The 25,711-nt window shown below is 42.8% G+C and overlaps 1 protein-coding gene across 4 annotated transcripts in view; it reads left to right on the forward strand.

Moving 5' to 3' along the window:
* The first annotated feature begins 320 nt into the window (after positions 1-320).
* The window catches only part of LOC115167133 (arf-GAP with Rho-GAP domain, ANK repeat and PH domain-containing protein 3), a 51,222-nt gene continuing 25,831 nt past the window's right edge, over positions 321-25,711 (forward strand). For 3 of the 4 annotated variants that reach the window (XR_003870443.1, XM_029721246.1, XM_029721260.1), the window contains exons 1-6: positions 321-452; positions 20,919-22,174; positions 22,281-22,318; positions 22,589-22,671; positions 23,204-23,277; positions 23,529-23,765. Coding sequence is in view for 3 of the 4 variants with exons in the window: in XM_029721246.1 (XP_029577106.1) it covers positions 21,000-22,174; positions 22,281-22,318; positions 22,589-22,671; positions 23,204-23,277; positions 23,529-23,765 (1,607 nt within the window). In the remaining variant the exon portion in view is untranslated. The remainder of the gene's footprint in view (positions 453-20,918; positions 22,175-22,280; positions 22,319-22,588; positions 22,672-23,203; positions 23,278-23,528; positions 23,766-25,711) is intronic. The other variant, XM_029721270.1, reaches the window with a different exon arrangement.

Genomic DNA, 25,711 nt, shown 5'->3' on the forward strand with positions numbered 1-25,711 from the left:
ACATATTGCACATACTGTGTAGTCTTTTTTGTTATTTTGCAGGCAATAGGGAATGTTTTTAAAATAAGAGCATGGGGCCCCAACAAAGTATAATTAAATTACCTGATTGCAAGCTGTCAGTTCTTTAGCATTATGCCTGTTATGAAAGTGGGAAAAAAACAAAAACAAAATATATATCAAAAGATAGAATTTCTGTTTATGAATTACCATCATGTCTTTAACGTTGTGGGATAATGAGTTTGTTGAACAGGAAAAATGTCGGCTAAACTCCTTCGCCGCCCTCCCCTTTAAGTAAGATATCCTTGATACTTTGCGGAGTAAACTGACCATTGCAACAAAGTTGCCGACAGGGATAGTTCTTCCTCTACTGCTCAACCAAAAAAAAACGAGCGATTCAAGAATGTAGACGGTCCATTGGCATAACAACCACGCACATCGAAACACAGCAAAAGGTAATGCATGATTATCATATTATTAGACTAATCGAGCCTCGGAGATCGCACTGTGTGGGCGATATGCCGCAGCATGAGATTGTGAGAGAGCGCTCTTTTTCAATGCATTATTTTTTTCTTCTATAGGACTAATAATGATTTAAATGATCAGTATTATTTATCAATATTGTCGTCATATGTTACTTGTAGAGTTGTGTAGGCCTACCGCAGAATAATTAAATAGATTCTGTGTAATGATTTATTTGACAATTAAAAAATATATATATATTACCATGTTTAAGAGTAGCCTATCTTCTGACACCACATGGGCTTGGCATGTGAGCCTATTGTAACATTTCACCCATTATACTATCACCTGTCTGTTTTGCTTTAGGCTATGGGTTTACAGACCCACCCCATTGTAGATTTTGCCAGGGGCACATCAGACCCTCTTCATCTTGAGTGGGTTTTGGGGTCTTGGAATCTCTGTCTGTTGTATAGTTTCACAGCTGAAACCTGATTGAATCAGTAAGTTATTTGTTAGACAGTGCAGCAGCACCAGCAGAGGACAGAGAGACATAACCACTTTAAAATAATCATTGGAATTTCTCATTTAAGATACTAACCAATTTTAGCTCTGTTTTTTTGGAATTGTGTTGAGTGAGATTATTAATTTAAATGAAAATGTCATGAATGGCTGAATGTTATGTCGTTCAGTGTCAGTGCCAGCTGTAGCAAGGCTCAGATTATAGTTCCTCTATATTCCTCCTGTAGGAGTGTCTCAGAGCTGCTTGGGTTAGTCTTTGGTCAGTAGATGTTCAGTGTGACGGACAAAGTTACACTGACCAGAATCATTGACCTCCAGAGGCCTCTCCATCTGTCTATAGATGGACACTACAGCCATCATTATCTGTGACCCTGTTTTAGGTTTTATATGTGACGTAGTAAAGTGTAGCATAGATTTGTAATAGCGTTTCACATGTAATTTTGCTTAGCGTGATGTATTGTTGTCTCTATCTTCTTGCCCTTTGTGCTGTTGTCTGTGCCCAACAATGTTTGTACCATGTTTTGTGTTGCTACCATGTTGTGTTGCTACCATGTTGTTGTCATGTTGTGTTGCTACCATGCTATGTTGTTGTCTTAGGCCTCTCTTTATGTCATGTTGTGTTGCTACCATGCTATGTTGTTGTCTTAGGCCTCTCTTTATGTAGTGCTGTGTTGCTACCATGCTATGTTGTTGTCTTTATGTAGTGCTGTGTTGCTACCATGCTATGTTGTTGTCTTTATGTAGTGCTGTGTTGCTACCATGCTATGTTGTTGTCTTTATGTAGTGCTGTGTTGTCTCTCTTGTCGCGATGTGGGTTTTGTCTTTTTATTTTTATCCCAGACCCCGCAAGAGGCTTTTTGCCTTTTGGTAGGCTGTCATTGTAAATAAGAATTTGTTCTTAACTGGCTTCCTAGTTAAATAAAGGTTAAATAAAGTAAAAGTACTTCACACTACGGATCAATACAGAACTATTTCCAATTACATTTACTAATCAACAAAGACGACATCAAACCTCCAGAGTTAACATTACATTCACTTTGATTTTCTGTTCTGCTTTCCTTAATTGAAATGCAAATCTGAGTACAATGTAGTGTACTGTACTGAGCATATCTACTTTACTGTACTCTACTGAGCTCTACTTTGCTGTATTTTGATGATCAAACTTGTGAAACATATACGTCTATGATAGGTTCAGATTTGGTATGGTCCAGAACAACCAAATGTGGTCTTGTTTGGGGCCAGATCTCTTATAATAGTCAATGTGTATAATAATAGCCAAATATGCAAAAGAAGGAAGGATATTGCATATTTCTAGTTTTGTGTACTTATTCAGGATATATCACCATGAAAAGAATGGATATTCATTATTCATAATTATGTATTTTCTAGTTTAACAACCCATATTTTTATTATTTTCAAACTCAAGGTGTCATGTCTGCATAAAGAATGGGGTGTCAGCTATCTTTTGAATCTTAATTTCGGAGCAGATATTTAAAGGTTTTTTTGGGAAACGTGGTCACACAAAAAAACTGAGGGAGATTTTGCTGTAAGTCTGCCTGTTACCAAACTTTGTATCTGCTCATTTCTTCAAGTAAATGTGCTTATGTGACAATTTCTGTGTAAATTGTTCAAAGTAATCCTGTGTTTAGAGTTGTTAAACTTTTTAAATCAATGTTTTTTTGTTTGACATACACTTTTTTTTTAAGTGAAGAATCTGAGCCAAAGCATAATTCCGTTACCTTGGAATTGCCCTCCAGAGCCGCCATGCAAATATACATGATACATTAAAGGGGGCACATTCTAATGATTACAGTAAACTTTGCATTTTTTTTATTTTTTTTAATGTATTATCTCTTACATTGTTAGCCCAGAAAATCTGGCATTTTTACAAGCATTTTTCTACACTCAATTGGTCCCATCTGTGTATGATTTGATTTTGAGGGAGAGAAGAGGTGGATTTGAAAGCATTGGACTGATTGTCATGTGACTGATACTAACTGTAGTCAAATCAAATTGTATTTGTCACATGCGCTGAATACAACAGGTGTAGACCTTAGGGAAATGCTTACTTACAAGCCCTTAACCAACAATGCAGTTTTAAGAAAATACCAACAAAAAAAAGTAAGAGATAAAACTAACATAATAATAAAGAGCAGCAGTAAAATAACAATGGTGTACAGTAAGTAATGGAGATTGCTGTATACGTCAGAAAGGGATACTTAGGCCTGTCATTTAGGTGTACAGATCTACGTCTCGTACTGCCGTCTCTCCTCCTTCGTAGAGAGACAGGGAGGACACAGATGAACTCCTGATTTATGATTTTCTGGGAGTTTGTCTGTTTTTAAAAAAAAAAAAATTTAACTGCTCTAAGTGGTCGATCTAACCATGTGTGTACAGAAGAAGCTCCTTCCACACTGTGTCTTTTTGTTGTTCTTCCCCAAGGAAGAGGGACAGCATGTGCTGGACTAAAACACTGAGAGAGAGAGAGAGAGAGAGAGAGAGAGAGAGAGAGAGAGAGAGAGAGAGAGGAGAGAGAGAGAGAGAGAGAGAGAGAGAGAGAGAGAGAGAGAGAGAGAGAGAGAGAGAGAGAGAGAGAGAGAGAGAGAGAGAGAGAGAGAGAGAGAGAGAGAGAGAGAGAGAGAGAGAGAGAGAGAGAGAGAGAGAGAGAGAGAGAGAGAGAGAGAGAGAGAGAGAGAGAGAGAGAGAGAGAGAGAGAGAGAGAGAGAGAGAGAGAGAGAGAGAGAGAGAGAGAGAGAGAGAGAGAGAGAGAGAGAGAGAGAGAGAGAGAGAGAGAGAGAGAGAGAGAGAGAGAGAGAGAGAGAGAGAGAGAGAGAGAGAGAGAGAGAGAGAGAGAGAGAGAGAGAGAGAGAGAGAGAGAGAGAGAGAGAGAGAGAGAGAGAGAGAGAGAGAGGAGAGAGGAGAGAGAGAGAGAGAGAGAGAGAGAGAGAGAGAGAGAGAGAGTGTATATATATATATATATGACTGAGCTTGTTAGTACACAGGCCTGTACTGTCATCCAGGCAGCGTGGAGGCCATAGCTAGCCTAGCGCTGAACAATGACATATTGTGTCTCACAATAGTGCTTCACTGTTATTTATCTACAGCCAGCATCCTGTATGTAACCCAGAGGCCTGCCTGGATTCTCCCTCCATCCTCTTCCCTTTGGAGAAAAAAAAAAAAAAAACGTTGGACTTTACCTCTTGTCCGCTTCCGCTAATTGTTTGACTTGATTTACGAGTGGAGAGTTGGAGTTGGGGACATTACGTATCTGGAAGATCATGTTTGAATGGGTTCTTTCCAGATTAATTTAGAGCAGCGGTTCCCAAACTAGGGGTATGATATGAAAATGGGGATGCAAGAGAATTTCCAAAATGTTAAAAGAAGAAATATGTATACATACAAGACCAGACAACGGTTTGGACACACCTACTCATTCAAAGGTTTTTCTTTATTTTGACTATTTTCTATAAGATAATAGTGAAGACATCAAAACTATGAAATAACACATATGGAATCATGTAGTAACCAAAAAAGTGTTAAATAAATCAAAATACATTGTATATTTGAGATTCTTCAAAGTAGCCACCATTTGCCATGATGGCAGATTTGCACACTCTTGGCATTCTCTCAACAAGCTTCATGTGGAATGCTTTTCCAACAGTCTTAACCTGTTTGGTATAGGGGGCAGTATTGAGAATTTTGGAAAAAATATGTTCCCATTTTTAACTGCCTCCTACACCAACTCAGAAGCTAGAATATGCATATTATTGTTCAGGTTTGGATAGAAAACACTCTGAATTTTCTAAAACTGTTTGAATGGTGTCTGTGAGTATAACAGAACTCCTATGGCAGGCAAAAACCTGACAAGGCTTCAAGCAGGAAGTACCCTGTCTGACAAGGAGTCGTGCGTCTTACCTCTTTTTATTGAAAAGTAAGGATCTTAGCTGTAACGTGACAATTCCCAGGGCTCCAATAGGCTCTCAGAGCCCGCGAAAACCCTGAAGGTTTACGAGGGAGCCTCAGGTTGAAATATATTATCGCCTTTTGTAAGTGGATGCTCGGAGGACCTTTCAATGATGCGCGTGCATGAGTCGCTTCTGAGGAGAAATTTTATTCGGCTGTTTAGGCTCAATGCATACTCCCGGTCGGAATATTATCACTTCTCTACGACATAAATGGCATAAAAATTGGTTTTAAACAGCGGTTGACATGCTTCGAAGTACGGTAATGGAATATTTAGACATTTTTGACAAGCCAACGCGCCATGCGCGGGACCGTGAGGAAGCATTCTGATAGTGTCTAGAACTCACGAACAAAACGTCGCTGTTGGAATATAACGATGGATTATTTGGGACCAAACCAACATTTGTTATTGAAGTAGAAGTCCTGGCAGTGTATTCTGATGAAGAACAAGCAAGGTAAGAACATTTTTCTTATAGGAAATGTGATTTTGGTGGAGGCTGAACTGGGTGGGTATCTAAATAGCTAGCCCTGTAATGCCGGGCTATGTACTTAGATTATTGCAAAATGTGCTTCATCCGAAAAGCTATTTTAAAATCGGACATATCGAGTGCATAGAGGGGTAATGTATCTATAATTCTTAAAATAATTGTTATGCTTTTTGTGAACGTTTATCGTGAGTAATTTAGCAAACTGTTAGTAAATTCACCGGAAGTTTGCGGTGGTTATGCTTTTTCTGAACGTCACATGCTAATGTAAAAAGCTGGTTTTTGATATAAATATGAACTTGATTGAACAGACATGCATGTATTGTATAACACAATGTCCTAGGTGTGTCATCTGATGAAGATCATAAAAGGTTAGTGCTGCATTTAGCTGTGGTTTGGGTTTATGTGACATGATATGCTAGCTTGAAAAATGGGTGTCAGATTTTTTCTGGCTGGGTACTCTGCTGACATAATCTAATGTTTTGCTTTTGTTGTAAAGCCTTTTTGAAATCGGACAGTGGGGTTAGATTAACGAGATTCTTGTCTTTAAATAGCTGTAAAATAGTCATATGTTTGAGAAATTGAAGTTATAGCATTTCTAACGATTCAAAAATCGCGCCACTGGATTTCAGTGGCTGTTACGTAGGTGGGACGAGTTCGTCCCACATGCCCCAGAGAGGTTAAAGGAGTTCCCACATATGCTGAGCACTTGTTGGCTGCTTTTCCTTCACTCTGCGGTCCAACTCATCCCAAACCATTTAAAATGGGTTGAGGTTGGGTGATTGTGGTGGCCAGGTAAACTGATGCAGCACTCCATCACTCTCCTTCTTGGTCAAATAGCCCTTACACAGCCTGGAGGTGTGTGTTGGGTCATTGTCCTGTTGAAAAACAAATGATAGTCCCATTAAGTGCAAACCAGATGGGATGGCGTATTGCTGCAGAATGCTGTGATAGCCATACTGTCTAAGTGTGCCTTGAATCCTAAATAAATCACAGACAGTGTCACCAGCAAAGCAACATCACACCACCTCCTCCATGCTTCATGGTGGGAACCACACATGTGGAGATCATCCGTTCACCTACTCTTGCATCTCACAAAGACACCGCGGTTGGAACTCAAAATGTCAATTTTGGTCTCATCAGACAGAAGGACATATTTCCACCAGTCTAATGTCCATTGCTTGTGTTTCTTGGCCCAAGCAAGTCTCTTCTTATTGGTGTCCTTTAGTAGTGGTTTCTTTGCAGCAATTCGACCATGAAGGCCTGATGCACGCAGTCTCCTCTGAACAGTTGATGTTGAGATGTGTCTGTTACTTAAACTCTGTAGTATTTATCTGCGCTGAAATCTGAGGTGCAGATAATTGCAGATTTCTGAGAATGGTAACTCTAAGGAACTTATCCTCTACTGCAGAGGTAACTCTGGGTCTTCCTTTCCTGTGGTGGTCCTCATGAGAGCCAATTTTATCATAGTGCTTGATGGTTTTTGTGACTACACTTGAAGAAACTTTAAAAGTTCTTGAAATGTTCCAGATTGACTGACGTTCATATCTTAAAGTAATGATAGACTGTAATTTCTCTTTGTTTATTTGAGCTGTTCTTGCCATAATATGGACTTAGCCCTATTTGGTAAAGGACCATCTTCTGTATACCAACCCTACCTTGTCACAACACAATTGATTGGCTCAAACACATTAAGAACGAAAGAAATTCCACAAATTAAGACGAGTGAGTTGGTGTGTCCAAACTTTTGACTGGTTCTGTATATATACAGTGCATACAGAAAGTATTCAGACCCCTTGACTTTTTCCACATTTTGTTACATTACAGCCTTATTCTAAAATTGATTAAATCATTTCCCCCCTCATCAATCTACACACAATACCCCATAATGACAAAGCAAAAACAGGTTTTTAGACATTTTTGCAAATGTGTATATAAAAAAACAACTGAAATATCACATTTACATAAGTATTCAGACCCTTTACTCAGTACTTTGTTGAAGCACCTTTAGCAGCGATTACAGCCTTGAGTCTTCTTGGGTATAACGCTACAAGCTTGGCACACCTGTATTTGGGCAGTGGTGGAAACAGTATCAATTGTCATATTTGAGTTAAAGTACAGATACCTTAACAGAAAATGACTCAAGTAAAAGTCACCCAAATACTACATGAGTAAAAGTAAAAAAAAGTTTTGGGTTCTAAATATATTTAAGTTCCAAAAATAAAGTATAAATAATTTCAAATTTCTTATATTAAGCAAAGCAGAAGGCATCATTTTCTTGCTTTTTAAAATGTACAGATAGCAAGGGGTACACTCCAGCACTCAGACATAATTTATAAATGATGCATTTTGTGTTTAGTGAGTCTGCCAGATCAGAGGCAGTAGGGATGACCATGTGTTCTGTTGATAATTGTGTGAATAGGACCATTTTCCTGTCCTGCTAAACCCTCAACATGTAACGAGTACTTTTGGGTGTCAGGGAAAATGTATGGAGTAAAAAGTACATTATTTTCTTTAGGAATGTAGTAAAGTAAAAGTTGTCAAAAATATAAATAGTACAGACCCCAAAAAATTACTTAAGTAGTACTTTAAAGTGTTTTTACTGAAGTACTTTACACCACTGTAGTTAGGGAGTTTCTCCCATTATTCTCTGTAGATCCTGTCAAGCTCTTACAGGTTGGATGGGGAGCGTCGCTGCACAACTACTTTCAGGTCTCTCCAGAGATATATGACCGGGTTCAAGTCTGGGCTCAGGTCGGCCCACTCAAGGACATTCAGAGACTTGTCCCGAAGCCATTCCTGCGTTGTCTTGGCTGTGTGCTTAGGGTTGTTGCCCTGTTGGAAGGTGAACCTTCACCCCAGTCTGAGGTCTTGAGCGCTCTGGAGCAGGTTTTCATCAAGGATCTCTCTGTACTTTGCTCTGCTCATCTTTCCCTCGATCCTGACTAGTCTCCCAGTCCCCAAAAACATCCCCACGGCATGATGCTGCCACCACCATGCTTCACCGTAGGGATGGTGCCAGATTTCCTCCAGATGTGACACTTGGCATTCAGGCCAAAAAGTTCAATCTTGGTTTCATCAGATCAGAGAATCTTGTTTCTCATCGTCTGAGAGTCTCGGAGCTCTACGAACAATTCCTTCGACCTCATGGCTTAGTGCATGTCAGAGAAAAAAACATCTACTGTTGGACCTTATATAGACAGGTGCCTTTCCAAATCATGTCCAATCAATTGAATTTACCACAGGTGGACTCCAATCAAGTTGTAGAAACCTCTCAAGGATGATCAATCGAAACAGGATGCACCTGAGCTAAATTTCGAGTCTCATAGCAAAGGGTCTGAATAATTATGTAAATAAGGTAAACCTGTTTTTGCTTTGTCATTATGGGGTATTGTGTGTAGATTGAAAAAATGTATATATTTAATCCATTTTAGAATAAGGCTGTAACGTAACAAAATGTGGGAAAGGGAAAGGGTCTGAATATTTTCCAAATGCACTGTATACTGCATTATAATATTGTCTATATCTCAGTCATTATAATGTGGTTACCCTTAAATCTAAATAAAACATTTTCAAATCTAAAAGCTAAAATTAAACCAGAGAGCGCCCTTAAGATCATGGGAAAAGAACACACTTGAATCATTCCCACGGTGAATGACTAGACCAGCTTCGCTATGAAACCACACCATATTGCAGAGACATTACCGGGCGGCTGCAATTGGTATGGTAAAAACAATGTGTGGAGAGGCAGAGGCACAGAAACTCACATCAATACCTTTTTTTAGATAAAACTGTTCAACAAAGAATTGATTCTATTGCTAGAAATCAAGAGGAAACTGACTGAACCACTGAACTCCCCAGCTCATGCTCTCCAAATGGACGTTAGCTGTGAGGGTCGAGATACACATGTATTGACTTCTGTTCGCTACACCTGTCTGGGGGTTTTCATTCACCAGGATATATTGTTCTGTCTCACGATTCACGAACATGAAACGGCACTGGGGACGTTCAGTGGGCTGCGTGGCTGTATTGATGAAAAACAGATTCAATATGGGACGTTCAGTGTGCTGCGTGGCTGTATTGATGAAAAACAGATTCCATATAGGATGTTCAGTGTGCTGCGTGGCTACATTGATGAAAAACAGATTCCATGTGGGATCGAATGCTGGGCTTTTGCACAGATGGGGATCCATCTAGGGCGGGTTGGTGGGCAGGACTCTGCACTCTAGTTATGAATATGTCTCCATCTGTCATATACACCCACTGTAGTGGATACACCCACTGTAATGAATACACCCACTGTAGTGGATACACCCACTGTAGTGGATACACCCACTGTAATGGATACACTCACTGTAGTGGATACACCCACTGTAATGGATACACCCACTGTAATGGATACACCCACTGTAATGGATACACCCACTGTAGTGGATACACCCACTGTAATGAATACACCCACTGTAGTGGATACACCCACTGTAGTGGATACACCCACTGTAGTGGATACACCCACTGTAGTGGATACACTGAGAGCAACTGGCGGCAAAAGAGCTGAGTACAGAACTCAGAGAAATATTGAAGTAGTTTACAACTGAATTTATCTGCATCAAACTACATCCACTGCGCGCCTGTTAACAAAACTATGTGGAGACAGTGGGGATTTTAGCATGTAAATCTTGGTAGGGCAAACTCCCCAAAAATGTTTTAGATACATGCCAGCAAAACCACTACACAATACATGAATTGTGCTGTAACAGTGACAAACGGTGCTCACAAACTGTTAGGGCCTACATAAGTCTGTCCCAACAGCAGAGTCCCAACACTTTACCACTGTTACACCTGGCTATCATCGGAGCCTTGTCTGTCAGTGAAACCGTTCATTTAGCCTCATTTACTGCCTTTAAAAAAAACATAGCTGATATGGCTGACTTGCTTAAACAAATGTGGTTTCTGCTGACAATTGAGATGTACAAACTATGACATAAGGGGACGACAAGCAGACAAGAGGCAATCCATAATTTGGATTCAGACAATGAGCGAGCTAGGATGGACTTAGTTAATATAACTATTTGTTCAGCACTTTTGAAATGTACAGCGACAGAATTCAGAACATGGGCCGTTCTTACAGTATTCTCCCTGTTCACCAAGTCAGAACCGTAGGGTAATTAAAGGGGGCGTATAAGCAGACAATGAAAGCTCTTACAATATTTGATGACATTTCTCTAAAACAGACTATAGGCTACATGTGCACCACCAAGTCAGAACAGTAGGCTTAGTTATGAGGGGTAAAGGGACCAAATTATCAGGGTAAGGCACATGGATTACTAACAGCTTACTACACAACATACACTTAGTATTACTTTCTTAGCTACAGTATACATATCTCCCTGGCATATTACATCATTTATGTAGCAGCATACAATACATTTTTGGACTCCCCTTGTGCTCACTTGAACAGGAAGTTGGTGAGGCGGTCCTTGGGGGCAAATTATGTCATCAAAGTGGGGGGAAAAAAGTTTTATTCATGACATCAGGGATCTTCCGGTCGAAGCTCTAGAAAGAGGCCTGAGTTCCTGACTTGGAATTCCGAGTTGGATGACTGTTCAAAACGTATTTTCCCAGTCTGAGCTTGTTTTTGTCCGAGTTCCCTGTTGTCTTGAACTCACTGAAGTCTGAGATTTCCCAGTTCCAAGTTTCCAGTTTTTTTTTATGCAGCTGAAGTCATGCTGGATTGACAGGATGGCCAATGAATTCAAACTTTTCTGGCCCATGGTGTTGAATGTTTATCCTTTTTAAGCTTGGAAAAGAGACCCTTAAACCCAGACTTGGACCACACACCCACCATCACTGAATAGCATGCTAGTGATTGCTTTGTAACGCTTGCAGTTAGCTACTGATTCCTGCAAATTCCAAAATGTTGTGTAATGTTTATGGCCGATGAGCACTGATACGTTTTATCTATAGTTTCTCTTCATATGACAAGGATTGAAAAGGATTTGCCAGTAGATTGTCGATGTGACTTATGATGATAACTACTTGCTAGCTAAGATTTTGAAAGTATGATGTTGAAATGATCAGTCCAATCAAAGCTACGGTAGATATAACGGGATTTGACGTCATTTTATCTGTGGCCAGTGACCTTGAGCCTTCTCGGAAGGGCACTTCTAATGTAACTCTATGGCAGCACCCACTGGTGGAAAAAGTACCCAATTGTCATACTTGTGTAAAAGTAGAGATACCTTAACAGAAAATTACTCAAGTAAAAGTCATCCAGTAAAATATTGCTTGAGTAAAAGTCTAAAAGTATTTGGTTTTGAATATACTTAAGTATCAAAAGTAAATATAATTGTTAAAATGTACTTAAGTATCAAAAGTAAAACTAAGTATAAATAGTTTCAATTTCCTTATATTAAGCAAACCAGACGACACGATTTTCTTGTTTTTTTTTATTTAGTTACGCATAGCTAGGGGCACACTGCAACACTCAGACATCATTTACAAACAAAGCATTTGTGTTTAGTGTTTAGTGAGTCCAAGGGAAGGGGACGTGGTTATGAGAAGCAGTAGGGATAACCAGGTATGTTCTCTTGATAAATGTGTAAAATTGGACCATTTTCCTGTCAAAATGTCACGAGTACTTTTGGGTGTCAGAGAAAATGTATGGAGAAAAAGTAAAACATTTTTAGGAAGTGAATTAAAAGTAAAAATTGTCAAAAATATATATAGTAAAGTACAGATATAAAAAAACGACTTAAGTAGTATTTTAAAGTATTTTTACTTAAGTACTTTACACCACTAGCAGCACCCAAGGGGCTTGAATTTTCGAGCTCTACCCTTAGACTTGGCGGTGACCTAGTGTCCCCATGAGTGACAGAACAGTGAGCCAATCACGGTGCAACTAGAGAACATTACCCTATGCTCCGTGTTTTCGCTGGCTGCCCCACCACCAAAGAAAGCACTGAGCTAGGCTGAAACACCTACATTTTGGAGCTGCCTTACTCAAGAAAGCAAAAAAGAGACCATGTTTGTATGCAGCTTTATCAAGTCAATTATTTATTTTTTACATTTTCATAGCATGACCATGTTCTTTCACACCGCGGCATGGTGGTTATCGAGGGGAACAATGGATGTAAAAAAGTAAATACAGACTTGGTTGACTTTCTGTGTAATGAAAAATAAAATGTCTGCTTGCCTATGTAACAGACATATTTGGGAAACTGAACAAACTGAATGCAGGGAAAATACAAAAACATTCTACAGACGAGTGACCGAATCAGTGTATCCAGAGAAAATCATTCTTATTGGAGAGTCTTTCAAAAGTTAACCATGTCCCCTTCCCTTGGCTTGGCATGTTTCTAACAGACAACAACATCAGTAAATGTTCCACACCAGTGATGACTGCTCAACTCCAACGGTTCGAAGAGCACTTTGGAACCTACATCCAAATCCGTTTGACTCAGTTGACATGCCCGTATGTGAAATCGGACAGCTGATCGAGCTGTCATATGACCGAATGCATTCACGGGTCATTGCTGAGGGGTTTTGGTTCCTGACTGAAAGGGAATACCCTGCTGTCTTTCTCTGAGCATTAATGCTGCGTTCAAGACAAGGAATTGGAAGGAATTAAGGGGTTTGGAAGGAATTCGTGCGAGCGTTGCAAAGCAATCACTATTTTGCTTCCCCTGCGATTCAGGGGGAGAGGGTGTGTGGTCCAAGTCTGGGTTTAAGGGTCTCTTTTCCAGCTTAAAAGAATAAACATTCACATGCAACACCATGGGCCAGAAAAGGTTGAATACATTGGCCATGTTGTCAATCCAGCATGACTTCTGTGCGTTCAAGACAACTTGGAACTCTGAAAAAGATTTTGCTCTGACTGGGGAAATATATTTTTGAACAGTCATCCAACTGGGAATTCCAACTCCTCTAGAAAGAGCTCTGACTTTCTGACCTAAAGATCACTGACATCATGATTTGATCTCGTATTTTTACGAGTTCCCAGGTGTCTTGAAAGCACCATAAAACTCATGGTACCCTTCGCCAGCTCATATCTGTGTGAAGCTGGATTCAGTGCTCTTGTCTGCATTAAAACCAAATATCGATCCAGGTAGGATGTGACAGCAGAGATGAGGTGCTCACTGTCGACCACGCCCCCTGACTTTGAGAAGCTCCGACCCGACATAATGCCACACCCATCTCATTAGTGCTGGTGAGATAAGATGCATTGCTAGACTAATATGCAATTGACTGTCACAGCCCAACATTAAAAGTATGTGATGGTGAGTTGAGAAGACAATCAGAAGTACTTTTTAGAATGTTTTTCAATTGACTGTCATAGCCCCAAATATAAAAGTACATACTTTTGTCCACATGGTTGGGGTCGTGAGAATTTTCAGATATCAAAATGGGGTTGTGGGCCAAAAAAAGTTTGAACCACTGAGGCATATTGTATCTTTTCTTTCACAATGTTGTTGAGTCCCTTTCCATGTAACTTCCTGTTTACCTAGGGTGATGTCATCATGTAGACTAACGTCAGACTGTTAAGGGTGACAGTACGGCTGTTGTTGTTCTTTACATTCAGACCACCAGAACATACCAGTGAATCAGTTACAGCCTTCTCGGTCACTGTTATTTTGCCAATCTACCCACACTGCAATGAGACATGCTGGATTTTGCAAAGCATTACTTCGTGGTAACATAATGAATTGAATTCCATAAGAAAAAGAGTCCCGCCAATCTCTCTGTAATGTAAGTGTTGCCAGGGACTGGATTTGTGGTCAGAACTCATGGTGCCTAGCTGTTAACATGGCTTAGTTGCAATTAAGAACAAATGAACCCAGTAAGTCTGTCAAGATATTAATTTGTTTAGATGCTTTTATGTAAAGCAATTTACATTTGTCCAAGCTAATGTCAGACAGAGAGACACCAACAAGCTCTGAGAAACGATTGACTCTGTACTGTAAACAGAGTCCTGAACAGGACAACTTCAAATTTAATTTTAGTTGTCTAAAAGTAACCACATGACCACTACTGGAAAAGGGTTACTGTCATGACCTCTTCATGCAGACAGAAGGTCTCACTAAGACTGTTTTGTAGCTGCATGTTTTCTTGTGTGAGACGTCATAAGGTCTGTAACAATGAAGGACATTTTAGATTTGTGTGAATGATGCAAACTGTCTGTCACTGGGTGTAAAAATGAAAAGCTGATTCATTGCATAATGCGCTGAGAGTTTGAAATATACTTTAAAGTCACACTCTGTGAGATGGTTCACCCCCCCCCCCAAAAAAAAACAATGATCATGTTAGTTTTGAATGACATCATTTTTTGATAAAGATCATTTGAAATCAGGGGAGGCCATTTTGTTCCTCCCTTCCCACCCCTCTTTCAGTACAGTAGCCTGACATACTGATGTTATGGGAACTGAAAATAATTCAGCTGCTGTCACAGATTACCATCATCCTACCACCTCTCCTAGCCTGCAACACTTCAGTTTACTGTCATCCTACCACTAGAGGAGGTTGTGGCGTCTCTGTTTTCCTCCAGTGTATGAGGGACAGCTGTATCCTGTGTTTTATGTAGCTCTGACAGAGCCCAGATCTCTAGCCCAGATAAATACTATGGGCAGGGGAGAAGAGGAGAGAGATGAAGCAAAGGCCTGATTTTTGTTTGTTTGTTGCAGGTGAAACAGGAACTACATTCAGGTTATTTAAAACTGACTAGTTACTGTAAAAAAAAAAACTCCCCATGTCTTGTCAGGAGTTGACTATTAAAGATACTGTATCTAGTGATTCAACATAACTCCCTGTTCCTCTTCATAATCTCAGTGTTCCCTTCAGATCTCTCCTCCTCTGTTAATCTCAGTGTTCCCTTCAGATCTCTCCTCCTCTGTTAATCTCAGTGATCAGCAGCTCTCTCTCCTTCTCTCCTGCTGAACGAGGCCAGTTTGAGAATGTCCAATTACTGCTGAGTTGCTTCATCTACAATCCTCCCCCAGCCATCACCCCTTCGGCCTTGCATGGAGGGGACTTGGAAGCAGTGTTGGGGAGTAGTGAACCACATGTAGTTCAACTAGTAGGTTATCTACATTTAGGAGTAGCTTGGTGGATGTTTTACTATATTTAGGAGTAGCTTGGTGGATGTTTTACTATATTAAGGAGTAGCTTGGTGGATGTTTAACTATATTTAGGAGTAGCTTGGTGGATGTTTTACTATATTTAGCAGTAACTTGGTGGTAGTTGAACTGAATTCTAATCTAGGTAGTGTTTTCAGTAGTTCATTACTGTTTTACCATGTAGCGGTGTAGCTAACTACTGGAACTACACACTACTGTTTTACCATGTAGCGGTGTAGCTAACTACTGGAACTACACACTACTGTTTTACCATGTAGCGGTGTAGCTAACTACTGGAACTACACACTACTGTTTTACCATGTAGCGGTGTAGCTAACTACTGGAACTACACACTACTGTTTTACCATGTAGCGGTGTAGCTAACTACTGGAACTACACACTACTGTTTTACCATGTAGCGGCATAGCTAACTACTGGAACTACACTACTGTTTTACCATGTAGCGGTGTAGCTAACTACTGGAACTACACACTACTGTTTTACCATGTAGCGGTGTAGCTAACTACTGGAACTACTCTCTACTGTTTTACCATGTAGCGGTGTAGCTAACTACTAGAACTATACACTACTGTTTTACCATGTAGCGGCGTAGCTAACTACCCACTACTGTTTTACCATGTAGCGGTGTAGCTAACTACTGTAACTACACACTACTCTTTTAGCAATAATTGTCTTTATTTTTTGGCATCAGACCTTCCTAATTCTCACTTAAAACATTTGTTGTTGTGTTTAATAGGCTGAATTACACATTCTGTTAACATCTGACTCCAGATCTGTTCTTGCAATTTGTATTCTATGACATTTTAGATTTAGATATGATAATGTATCACATAGTAGTTTGACAAAGTAACTTATCCTAGTAAACTATATTTTTCTTAAGGGTAGATTTAGTGTAGCTTCTTCCAGTGTGAAGTAATTGGTAGCTTGGTAAACTATTTTAAGAGTAGCTTCCCCAACACCGGTAGGTAGCCACACAAACACAGAGGAAGTGTGCTGTAGGATGTATTTCTGCCTGAAAATCCCTCATTGGGCCTTGTGTGGAGGGAGGAGGACACCATTGGCCTTGTGTGGAGGGAGGAGGAGGCCATTGGGCCTTGTGTGGAGGGAGGAGGAGGCCATTGGCCTTGTGTGGAGGGAGGAGGAGGCCATTGGGCCTTGTGTGGAGGGAGGACGCCATTGGCCTTGTGTGGAGGGAGGAGGAGGCCATTGGGCCTTGTGTGGAAGGAGGAGGACGCCATTGGCCTTGTGTGGAGGGAGGAGGAGGCCATTGGGCCTTGTGTGGAGGGAGGAGGAGGCCATTGGCCTTGTGTGGAGGGAGGAGGAGGCCATTGGGCCTTGTGTAGAGGGAGGAGGAGGCCATTGGGCCTTGTGTAGAGGGAGGAGGAGGCCATTGGCCTTGTGTAGAGGGAGGAGGAGGCCATTGGCCTTGTGTAGAGGGAGGAGGAGGCCATTGGCCTTGTGTAGAGGGAGGAGGAGGCCATTGGCCTTGTGTAGAAGGAGGAGGAGGCCATTGGCCTTGTGTAGAAGGAGGAGGAGGCCATTGGCCTTGTGTAGAGGGAGGAGGAGGCCATTAGCCTTGTGTGGAGGGAGGAGGAGGCCATTGGGCCTTGTGTAGAGGGAGGAGGAGGCCATTAGCCTTGTGTAGAGGGAGGAGGAGGCCATTAGCCTTGTGTAGAGGGAGGAGGAGGCCATTGGCCTTGTGTAGAAGGAGGAGGAGGCCATTGGCCTTGTGTGGAGGGAGGAGGAGGCCATTGGCCTTGTGTAGAAGGAGGAGGAGGCCATTGGCCTTGTGTAGAGGGAGGAGGAGGCCATTGGCCTTGTGTAGAAGGAGGAGGATGCCATTGAACATACTGTACGCGCACAATAATCTTGCCACATCTCTTCCTCTGTTCTGACTTGCATTCGGCGACCTAAGCAGAAGTTGTGGTCTGGGTCTTACGTTGGTATGTCACACTTCCTTTTCGCTGGTAGTTTAATGTGGGAAAGGAGTTCATCTGCATCTTTGTAATCTGGTCAAATTGTTAGGTACATCTAGGTTAATAATTCTGTCAGGTTGCTAATTCAGTTCGATAACAGCCGCCATGTTGCGGTTACATCGCAGCCAGGTATCCATCACAATACCTTTTGCAGTCCGAAGTGGGATAGGAGGGACAATATCCTCTCACCCATTTCCCTCCCTCCCTCGCCCCCTCCTGCTCACAGCACCAGACCTGGGTTCAAATACTATTTACAATCTTTCAAATACTTCATCTGTGCTTGATTGAGATTATCTAGCTAAATGGACAAATAGATCAGTCCCAAAACTGTAACCTCTGTCCATCTGGTTCTCGAAGCAAGCTAGAGAAAAAAGCTCAAAGTATTTATTTAATTGATTTCAAATAGTATTTGAAACCAGGTCTGCTCTCATCACAGAACCGGAGCCCTGTGTTTTCTCTGTGTGTATCAGTGGGCTGGAGGCAAAGGTTAACCTACAGAGTGGAGACAGAGGAAGTGAAGGATGTGACTTATAGACCTCTTTCAGGATTTTGCCTCCCATTCCCCTGCTCCCTGCTCTCTGCTCCCATTCTCCCATTCTCCTGCTCCCTGCTGCCTCCTCCCTGCTCCCTGCTCCCTGCTCCCATTCTCCCATTCTCCTGCTCCCTGCTGCCTCCTCCCTGCTCCCTGCTCCCTGCTGCCTCCTACCTGCTCCCATTCTCCCATTCTCCTGCTCCCTGCTGCCTCCTCCCATTCCCCTGCTCCCTGCTGCCTCCTCCCTGCTCCCTGCTCCCATTCTCCCATTCCCCTGCTCCCTGCTGCCTCCTCCCTGCTCCCTGCTCCCATTCTCCCATTCTCCTGCTCCCTGCTGCCTCCTCCCTGCTCCCTGCTCCCTGCTGCCTCCTCCCTGCTCCCATTCCCCTGCTCCCATTCCCCTGCTCCCTGCTCCCTGCTGCCTCCTCCCTGCTCCCTGCTCCCTGCTGCCTCCTCCCTGCTCCCATTCCCCTGCTCCCTGCTCCCTGCTGCCTGCTCCCTGCTCCCTGCTGCCTCCTCCCTGCTCCCTGCTCCCATTCCCCTGCTCCCTGCTCCCATTCCCCTGCTCCCATACCCCTGCTCTCTTCTCCCTGCTCCCTGCTCCCATTCCCCTGCTCCCATTCCCCTGCTCCCTGCTCCCTGCTGCCTGCTCTCTGCTCCCTGCTCCCATTCCCCTGCTCCCATTCCCCTGCTCCCATTCCCCTGCTCCCATTCCCCTGCTCCCTGCTCCCTGCTCCCTGCTCCCATTCCCCTGCTCCCTGCTGCCTGCTCCCTGCTGCCTTACTACAGACTGAGGACTAGTTCTCCTTCCTTATTGTTCAATGGTGAGAGACCACCCTTTTCCCACTATTGTGCCTACCCAACTCAACCCAAACCTGACTGGATGCATAACAAGGCCAGCCCAGTACAGTTCGGCTCTGCACGGCATGCCTCAGTAATGTATAAATGATACGAGTATGGCTGCCATCGGACTCTACTCTACTTGTTAAAGTAGAACTACACTTTAGTTCAAAGATAGTTCCTACAGCCATCTGTAGCTCTGTCTTTAGATTCTGATCTGGCGCCCATAACTAATTTAATAGGAATCTGTGTTAATCTGTCCAAGGCCTCATAAATTACTATTTTCTATCCTAAACTCTATTGGAACGTGTGTTATGTGTTGTGCTGTGTGCCTCCCCCTCACAAGGCTGGCAAACTGCCCCAGTCAGCCTTGAAATTCTCTTTAGTTCTGACTAGGTTCTCAAGCTGAGTCACCCACAGGGACACCCACTCCAAACCTGGGTTCAAATACTATTTTAAATCATTTCAAATACTTTATCTGTGCTCGATTTGAGCTTGTTTACCTTATTAAACAATAGAATAGTCCCATAACTGCAAAACCTACCCATTATGGGACTCCAGGCAGGCTAGAACAAATGGTCAAGGTATTTCAACGATTTCAAATGGTATTTGAACCCAGGTCAAACACACACACACACACACACACACACACACACACACACACACACACACACACACACCAAGCTTTTTCAGGAAGTGTTTCTACCAAGGCTTTCAAAGAGCTGTGCCCACAAATCTGACATACAATACAACAGCCTGCAGCTAGGGAGGGGTATCCCTGGACACTCTGTTTGTTGCTGCTGTTTCTCCATTACTTTTATCATTTAGATTATTGAATACATGTTGAATAAGAATAAACTTTCAAATGGTGCCTTGTCGTCAACTAAATGGTACACACCTTCAATGAATTTTCAGAATTCATCAAATAATTGCAGTTTTCACATGTTACCTTATTAGATTTTTCTCATGCGTCTGTGTGCTGTCTATTCATCTCTTAGATGCTACTTCCTTCTCCCTGGTCAGCTGGTGCCGTAACTTCCTTCTTCCTGGTCTGCTGGTGCCATAACCCCCTACTTCCTTCTTCCTGGTCAGCTGGTGCCATAACCCCCTACTTCCTTCTCCCTGGTCAACTGGTGCATAACCCCCTACTTCCTTCTTCCTGGTCAGCTGGTGCCATAACCCCCTACTTCCTTCTCCCTGGTCAGCTGGTTCCATAACCCCTACTTCCTTCTCCCTGGTCAGCTGGTTCCATAACCCCCTACTTCCTTCTCCCTGGTCAGCTGGTGCATAACCCCCTACTTCCTTCTCCCTGGTCAGCTGGTGCATAACCCCCTACTTCCTTCTCCCTGGTCAACTGGTGCATAACCCCCTACTTCCTTCTCCCTGGTCAACTGGTGCATAACCCCCTACTTCCTTCTCCCTGGTCAGCTGGTGCATAACCCCCTACTTCCTTCTCCCTGGTCAACTGGTGCATAACCCCCTACTTCCTTCCCTGCCTACTTTCTCTCCTCAGCCATGCTAACTTTACAGGCCCGTCTAAAACTGAACAATTACGTGTCTTTGTGTGTTCAATGACATCCGTCTTTGTTCCACATCTGTGATTTTAAGTGGCTGGCTGGAAGATGGCTTGTGACCTGCTGTGGAAAGGTCATGGTGATGCCATTTCAGTGGTCTTCCATTTCAGTCCATTTCAGTGGTGATGCCACTGGAAGTTAACATGCTATCAATAGTAGTTCAGTTGAAATAATTACATAGTGTTTTGTGATGTTTACATGTTTATTACATGTTTTAGTACATGTTTACAGTGTTACTCTGTGAGCATTTCACTGTGCCCATTTACACACACTGTATCCTGTGCGTATGACGAATAAACTTTGATTTGATTTAAATTATAGTAAGGGAATGTAGTGAATTAGTTATTTTATTAGAACAATTGACCAGTTGGAACACTAACTCAACATGAACCAATTATATTATTATTATCTAATTGTTAACAATTTGTTCATTTCAGATGGAGAGGAGTCTCCCTGTGTAGGTCCGTGATGGACATCGTCTTGACCACAGCAGCTGAAGGACCCCTCCAAGCCCATATATGTACGCTGTTATGGCACCAATGGATGGAAACATGGACGTTGAGACACTTTTGGCTGCGATCCACCTGGAGCGATACCTGAAGACCTTCCGCCAGTCAGGCTTCCTCTTGGCCAGGGACCTCAGTCACCTAGACAATGGAGCTCTTATCCAGCTGGGTGTAACTGCCACCGGACACAGGAAGAGAATACTGAGGCTGGTCCAGCACATTCAGAGGGCTACCAATCATCAGAATCAGTCGACATCGGAGCCATTAGAGCCCGTATTGGACCGTTGTCAGTCTGAGTCTGACATTAATTCCACACCCATCCAATCAGGAGGGCCGAGGTCAGACCAAGGGGGCGGAACCGGGGCCATTCCGTTTGAAGCGTTCCGGAATAGTTCTGTTCCTAACATTCCATCCATATTGATGAACTCCGGGTCAGAACAGCAGCAGTACAATGGGAATGTTGTCATAAAACCGGTTCCAAAACCTAGAACGGTGTTCTACAGACACAAAACAGAACCCGCCCGGTTTCTCTCCTGTCCCGCATCACCCACACCACCAGATCCCCTGGTTCTAACCCTAACCAGGAAACCGTCTCAGGAATCTCTTTGCTTCACCATATTGGAAGGTTTGGCTTCAGGAGAATTTAACACTGACACAGTGGTGGTGGGGCCTACACCTACCCCTACCCATAACCCTACCCCTAACCCTGCCCCTACCCCTAACCCTGCCCCTAACCCTGCCCCTACCCCTATCCCTAACCCTGCCCCTAACCCTAACCCTACACCTACCCCTGCCCTGAGACACAGCCTAAGCCTGAGAGAGAGGAGGCTGAGTAACTCCTCAGACTCTGGAGGTCCCCTGCCCCCTGTTCCCCCTCGGCTGAACCGAGGTATCCCTCCAGCCATGTTTAGAGGACCTACATCCACACCACCATCATCTGGTGGAAGGACTGAACAAATCCAGGACCAGTGTATGACAACCCCACCTCCCTCATCCCCTTGTAGCTATGACGACACTGGATTCCCCTCTTTGACCACTTCCCCTCCCGGCTCCCCGATGGAGATGGTCTCCAATGAGATCTACTGTGGCTCTTCACCTGGCACGGCAGCTGGTAGTGGACGGATTCCCTGCAACGCTCCTCAAACACCACCACGGCCAGAGATCCACACCACTCCTGAAGGAATTAGGTAGGTCAACGTCTGACTTTAATATCATAATATAGTAGAAATATAGGCCTACGTCGAAAGAGAGTATTGTTTTGTGTATCTAATGTTTTGTTTTGTGTGTCTGCAGCACTTTAAGTAACAGCTCTTGTGAATCGTCCCACGGAGGTAAGTCTACACATCACTTTCTGAAAGTAACCTTACAGATGGTTTAGTTAGACCTTATATCTGTGTATCATTCAGGCCTAGAAATGACACTTGACCTGTTTTAAAAAAAATCAAGATCATTAGAGTTTTGCATTGCTAAAACGTCACTTTTTCGCTTACATACAGTTTAAATGCTTTATAACTGGTTATAATCATATATGAACCTTTTTTTTTAATAATATATTATAACAAGGCTTATAATGTGCCATGTAATTTCTTCCTCCACCACAGTCCCCATGGAGGACCCAGAGGAGGAGATCAGTCCCTACTGTGAAACAGTCTTCCAGACCAGACGACCACTGCACCACTCTGAGGTGAGACTGGGACTCTGAGGATCACAAACAGCACACTATTCTCTATACAGTGCTCTACGTTTGACCAGAGCCCCATAGGCTTTCCAGGAAAACATCAAATGGTGTCTGAAATGGCACTAAGAGCCCAAGTAGTGCACTACATAGAGAATAGGGAGCCATATAGAGAATAGGGGCCATTTGGAACAGGACCTGCGTCTGTTATCAGGTTACAAGAACCCATCAGGACCTGAGTCTGTTATCTGGTTATAAGAACCCATCAGGACCTGAGTCTGTTATCTGGTTATAAGAACCCATCAGGACCTGAGTCTGTTATCAGGTTATAAGAATAACCCATCAGGACCTGAGTCTGTTATCAGGTTACAAGAACCCATCAGGACCTGAGTCTGTTATCTGGTTATAAGAACCCATCAGGACCTGAGTCTGTTATCAGGTTATAAGAACAACCCATCAGAGTTATATTGTGTTTAGTGTTTGTGGTCACTTTGGCTCTCCTGACATTGATGAATGTGTTATCCATGTTGTGTTCTCAAAGGCGGAAAGGACCAACGGTGAAGGAAAGGCAGGAATGTCAAGAAAGGAGGAAGAGAATCACGGAGAGGATCATGGGTAAGATTATTGGGTCTAGAGGAGTGGATAATACTACAGGCTTTCCAATTTAACATCTTCTCACACAACTCTGACTACAGCCATAGAGAGAAAATGGTCTACTGTAGATTTAAAATATTCTGTGTTCTCCATCTTTTCAATCCATTGTTGGTACCTGCTATCAGACACCGTATTCTCACACTAGAGAAACTTAAAGCGGCTGGAGTCAAGGTTATTGCAAATCAATTATGGAGACTGTCTTTACACTGCAGGACACCCAAACTCTCCTGGGCCCAACGTCTGTCCCACGCTCTCCACAGTGACTCCCAGGGCTACAGCACAGTAGGAGAGGCAGCACCACCCCCTCTCTGCCTCTCCTTACCCCCCAACCTGTACCCCTCGGAGCCAGATGAGGACCAGACGATATCCCCCTACGCCAGCTACACATCTCTCTCTGAGCAGACTGCTCCCATCATCTGTGGCTGGCTGGATAAGCTATCACCGCAAGGGTATGCCGGGTCCTGGTCTGGGTCCTGGCCTGGGCTGATGGTCCTATCCTACTTTCCTCCCTCCATCTTCTCCTCCCTTCTGAGGAACTGTCTCTGCCTCGTGTCTGTCCTCTCAAACCGGTGTGTGTCTCTCTTCTTCCTTCTTTCTTCTTCTCAATGTGTTTCTCCAGTCTGTGTTTGTGTTTCTCCAGTCTGTGTTTGTGTTTCTCCAGTCTGTGTTTGTGTTTCTCCAGTCTGTGTTTGTGTTTCTCCAGTCTGTGTTTGTGTTTCTCCAGTCTGTGTTTGTGTTTCTCCAGTCTGTGTTTGTGTTTCTCCAGTCTGTGTTTCAAATCAAATCAAATCAAATTTATTTATATAGCCCTTCGTACATCAGCTGAAATCTCAAAGTGCTGTACAGAAACCCAGCCTAAAACCCCAAACAGCAAGCAATGCATGTGAAAGAAGCACGGTGGCTGGGAAAAACTCCCTAGGAAAAACTCCTGAGAAAGGCCAAAAACCTAGGAAGAAACCTAGAGAGGAACCAGGCTATGAGGGGTGGCCAGTCCTCTTCTGGCTGTGCCGGGTGGATATTATAACAGAACATGGTCAAGATGTTAAAATGTTCGTAAATGACCAGCATGGTCAAATAATAATAATCATAGTAATTGTCGAGGGTGCAACAAGCACGTCCGGTGAAACAGGTCAGGGTTCCGTAGCCGCAGGCAGAACAGTTGAAACTGGAGCAGCAGCATGGCCAGGTGGACTGGGGACAGCAAGGAGTCATCATGCCAGGTAGTCCTGAGGCATGGTCCTAGGGCTCAGGTCCTCCGAGAGAAAGAAAGGAAGAGAGAATTAGAGAGAGCATATTTACATTCACACAGGACACCGGATAAGACAAGAGAATACTCCAGATGTAACAGACTGACCCTAGCCCCCCGACACATAAACTACTGCAGCATAAATACTGGAGGCTGAGACAGGAGGGATCAGAAGACACTGTGTTTGTGTTTCTCCAGTCTGTGTTTGTATTTCTCCAGTCTGTGTTTGTGTTTCTTGCTAAATGCTAAACAGTTGATATACAGTGCCTTCAGAAATGATTCACACCTCTTGACTTCTTCCACATTTTGTTGTGTTACAGCCTAAATTTAAAATGTATTAAATTGAGATTTTGCGTCACTGACCTACACACAATACCTCATAATATCAAAGTGGGATTATGTTTTTATACATTTTTACTAGTTAATTAAAAATTAAAAGCTGAAATGAGTCAATAAGTATTCAACCCCTTTGTTATAGCAAGCCTAAATAAGTTCAGGAGTAAACATTTGCTTAACAAGTCCCATAATAAATTGCATGGACTTTACCGTAACAGTGTTTAACATGATTGTTGAATGACTACCTCATCTCTATACCTCACACAATTATCTGGAAGGTCCCTCAGTTGAGCAGTGAATTTCAAACACAGATTCAACCACAACCAGGGATGTTTTTCAATGCCTCGCAAAGAAGGACACCTATTCGTAGATGGGTAAAAATTTAAAAGCAAATTTTGAATATCCCTTTGAGCATGGTGAAGTTATTAAGTACACATTGGATGGAGTGTCAATACACCTAGCCACTACAAAGATACAGGTTTCCTTCTTAATTCAGTTGCCGGAGAGGAAGGAAACCGCTCTGGGATTTCACCATGAGGCCAATGGTGATATTAAAACAGTCACAGAGTTTAATGGCTGTGATAGGAAGAAACAGGATGAATCAACACATTGTAGTTACTCCACAATGCTAACCTAAATGACTGAGTGAAAAGAAGGAATCCTGTACTGCACTGGTTCTCAATCCTGGTCCTGTTTATGCCCTAGCACTACACAGCTGATTCAAATGATCAACTCATCAAGAGGCTTTCATTTGAATCATGTTTGTAGTGCTAGAGCAAAAATTTAAATGTGCACCCCTTTGGGTCCCCAGGA

Source organism: Salmo trutta, chromosome 3 (genome assembly GCF_901001165.1).
Source record: "Salmo trutta chromosome 3, fSalTru1.1, whole genome shotgun sequence".
NCBI classification, from domain to species: Eukaryota; Metazoa; Chordata; class Actinopteri; order Salmoniformes; family Salmonidae; genus Salmo; species Salmo trutta.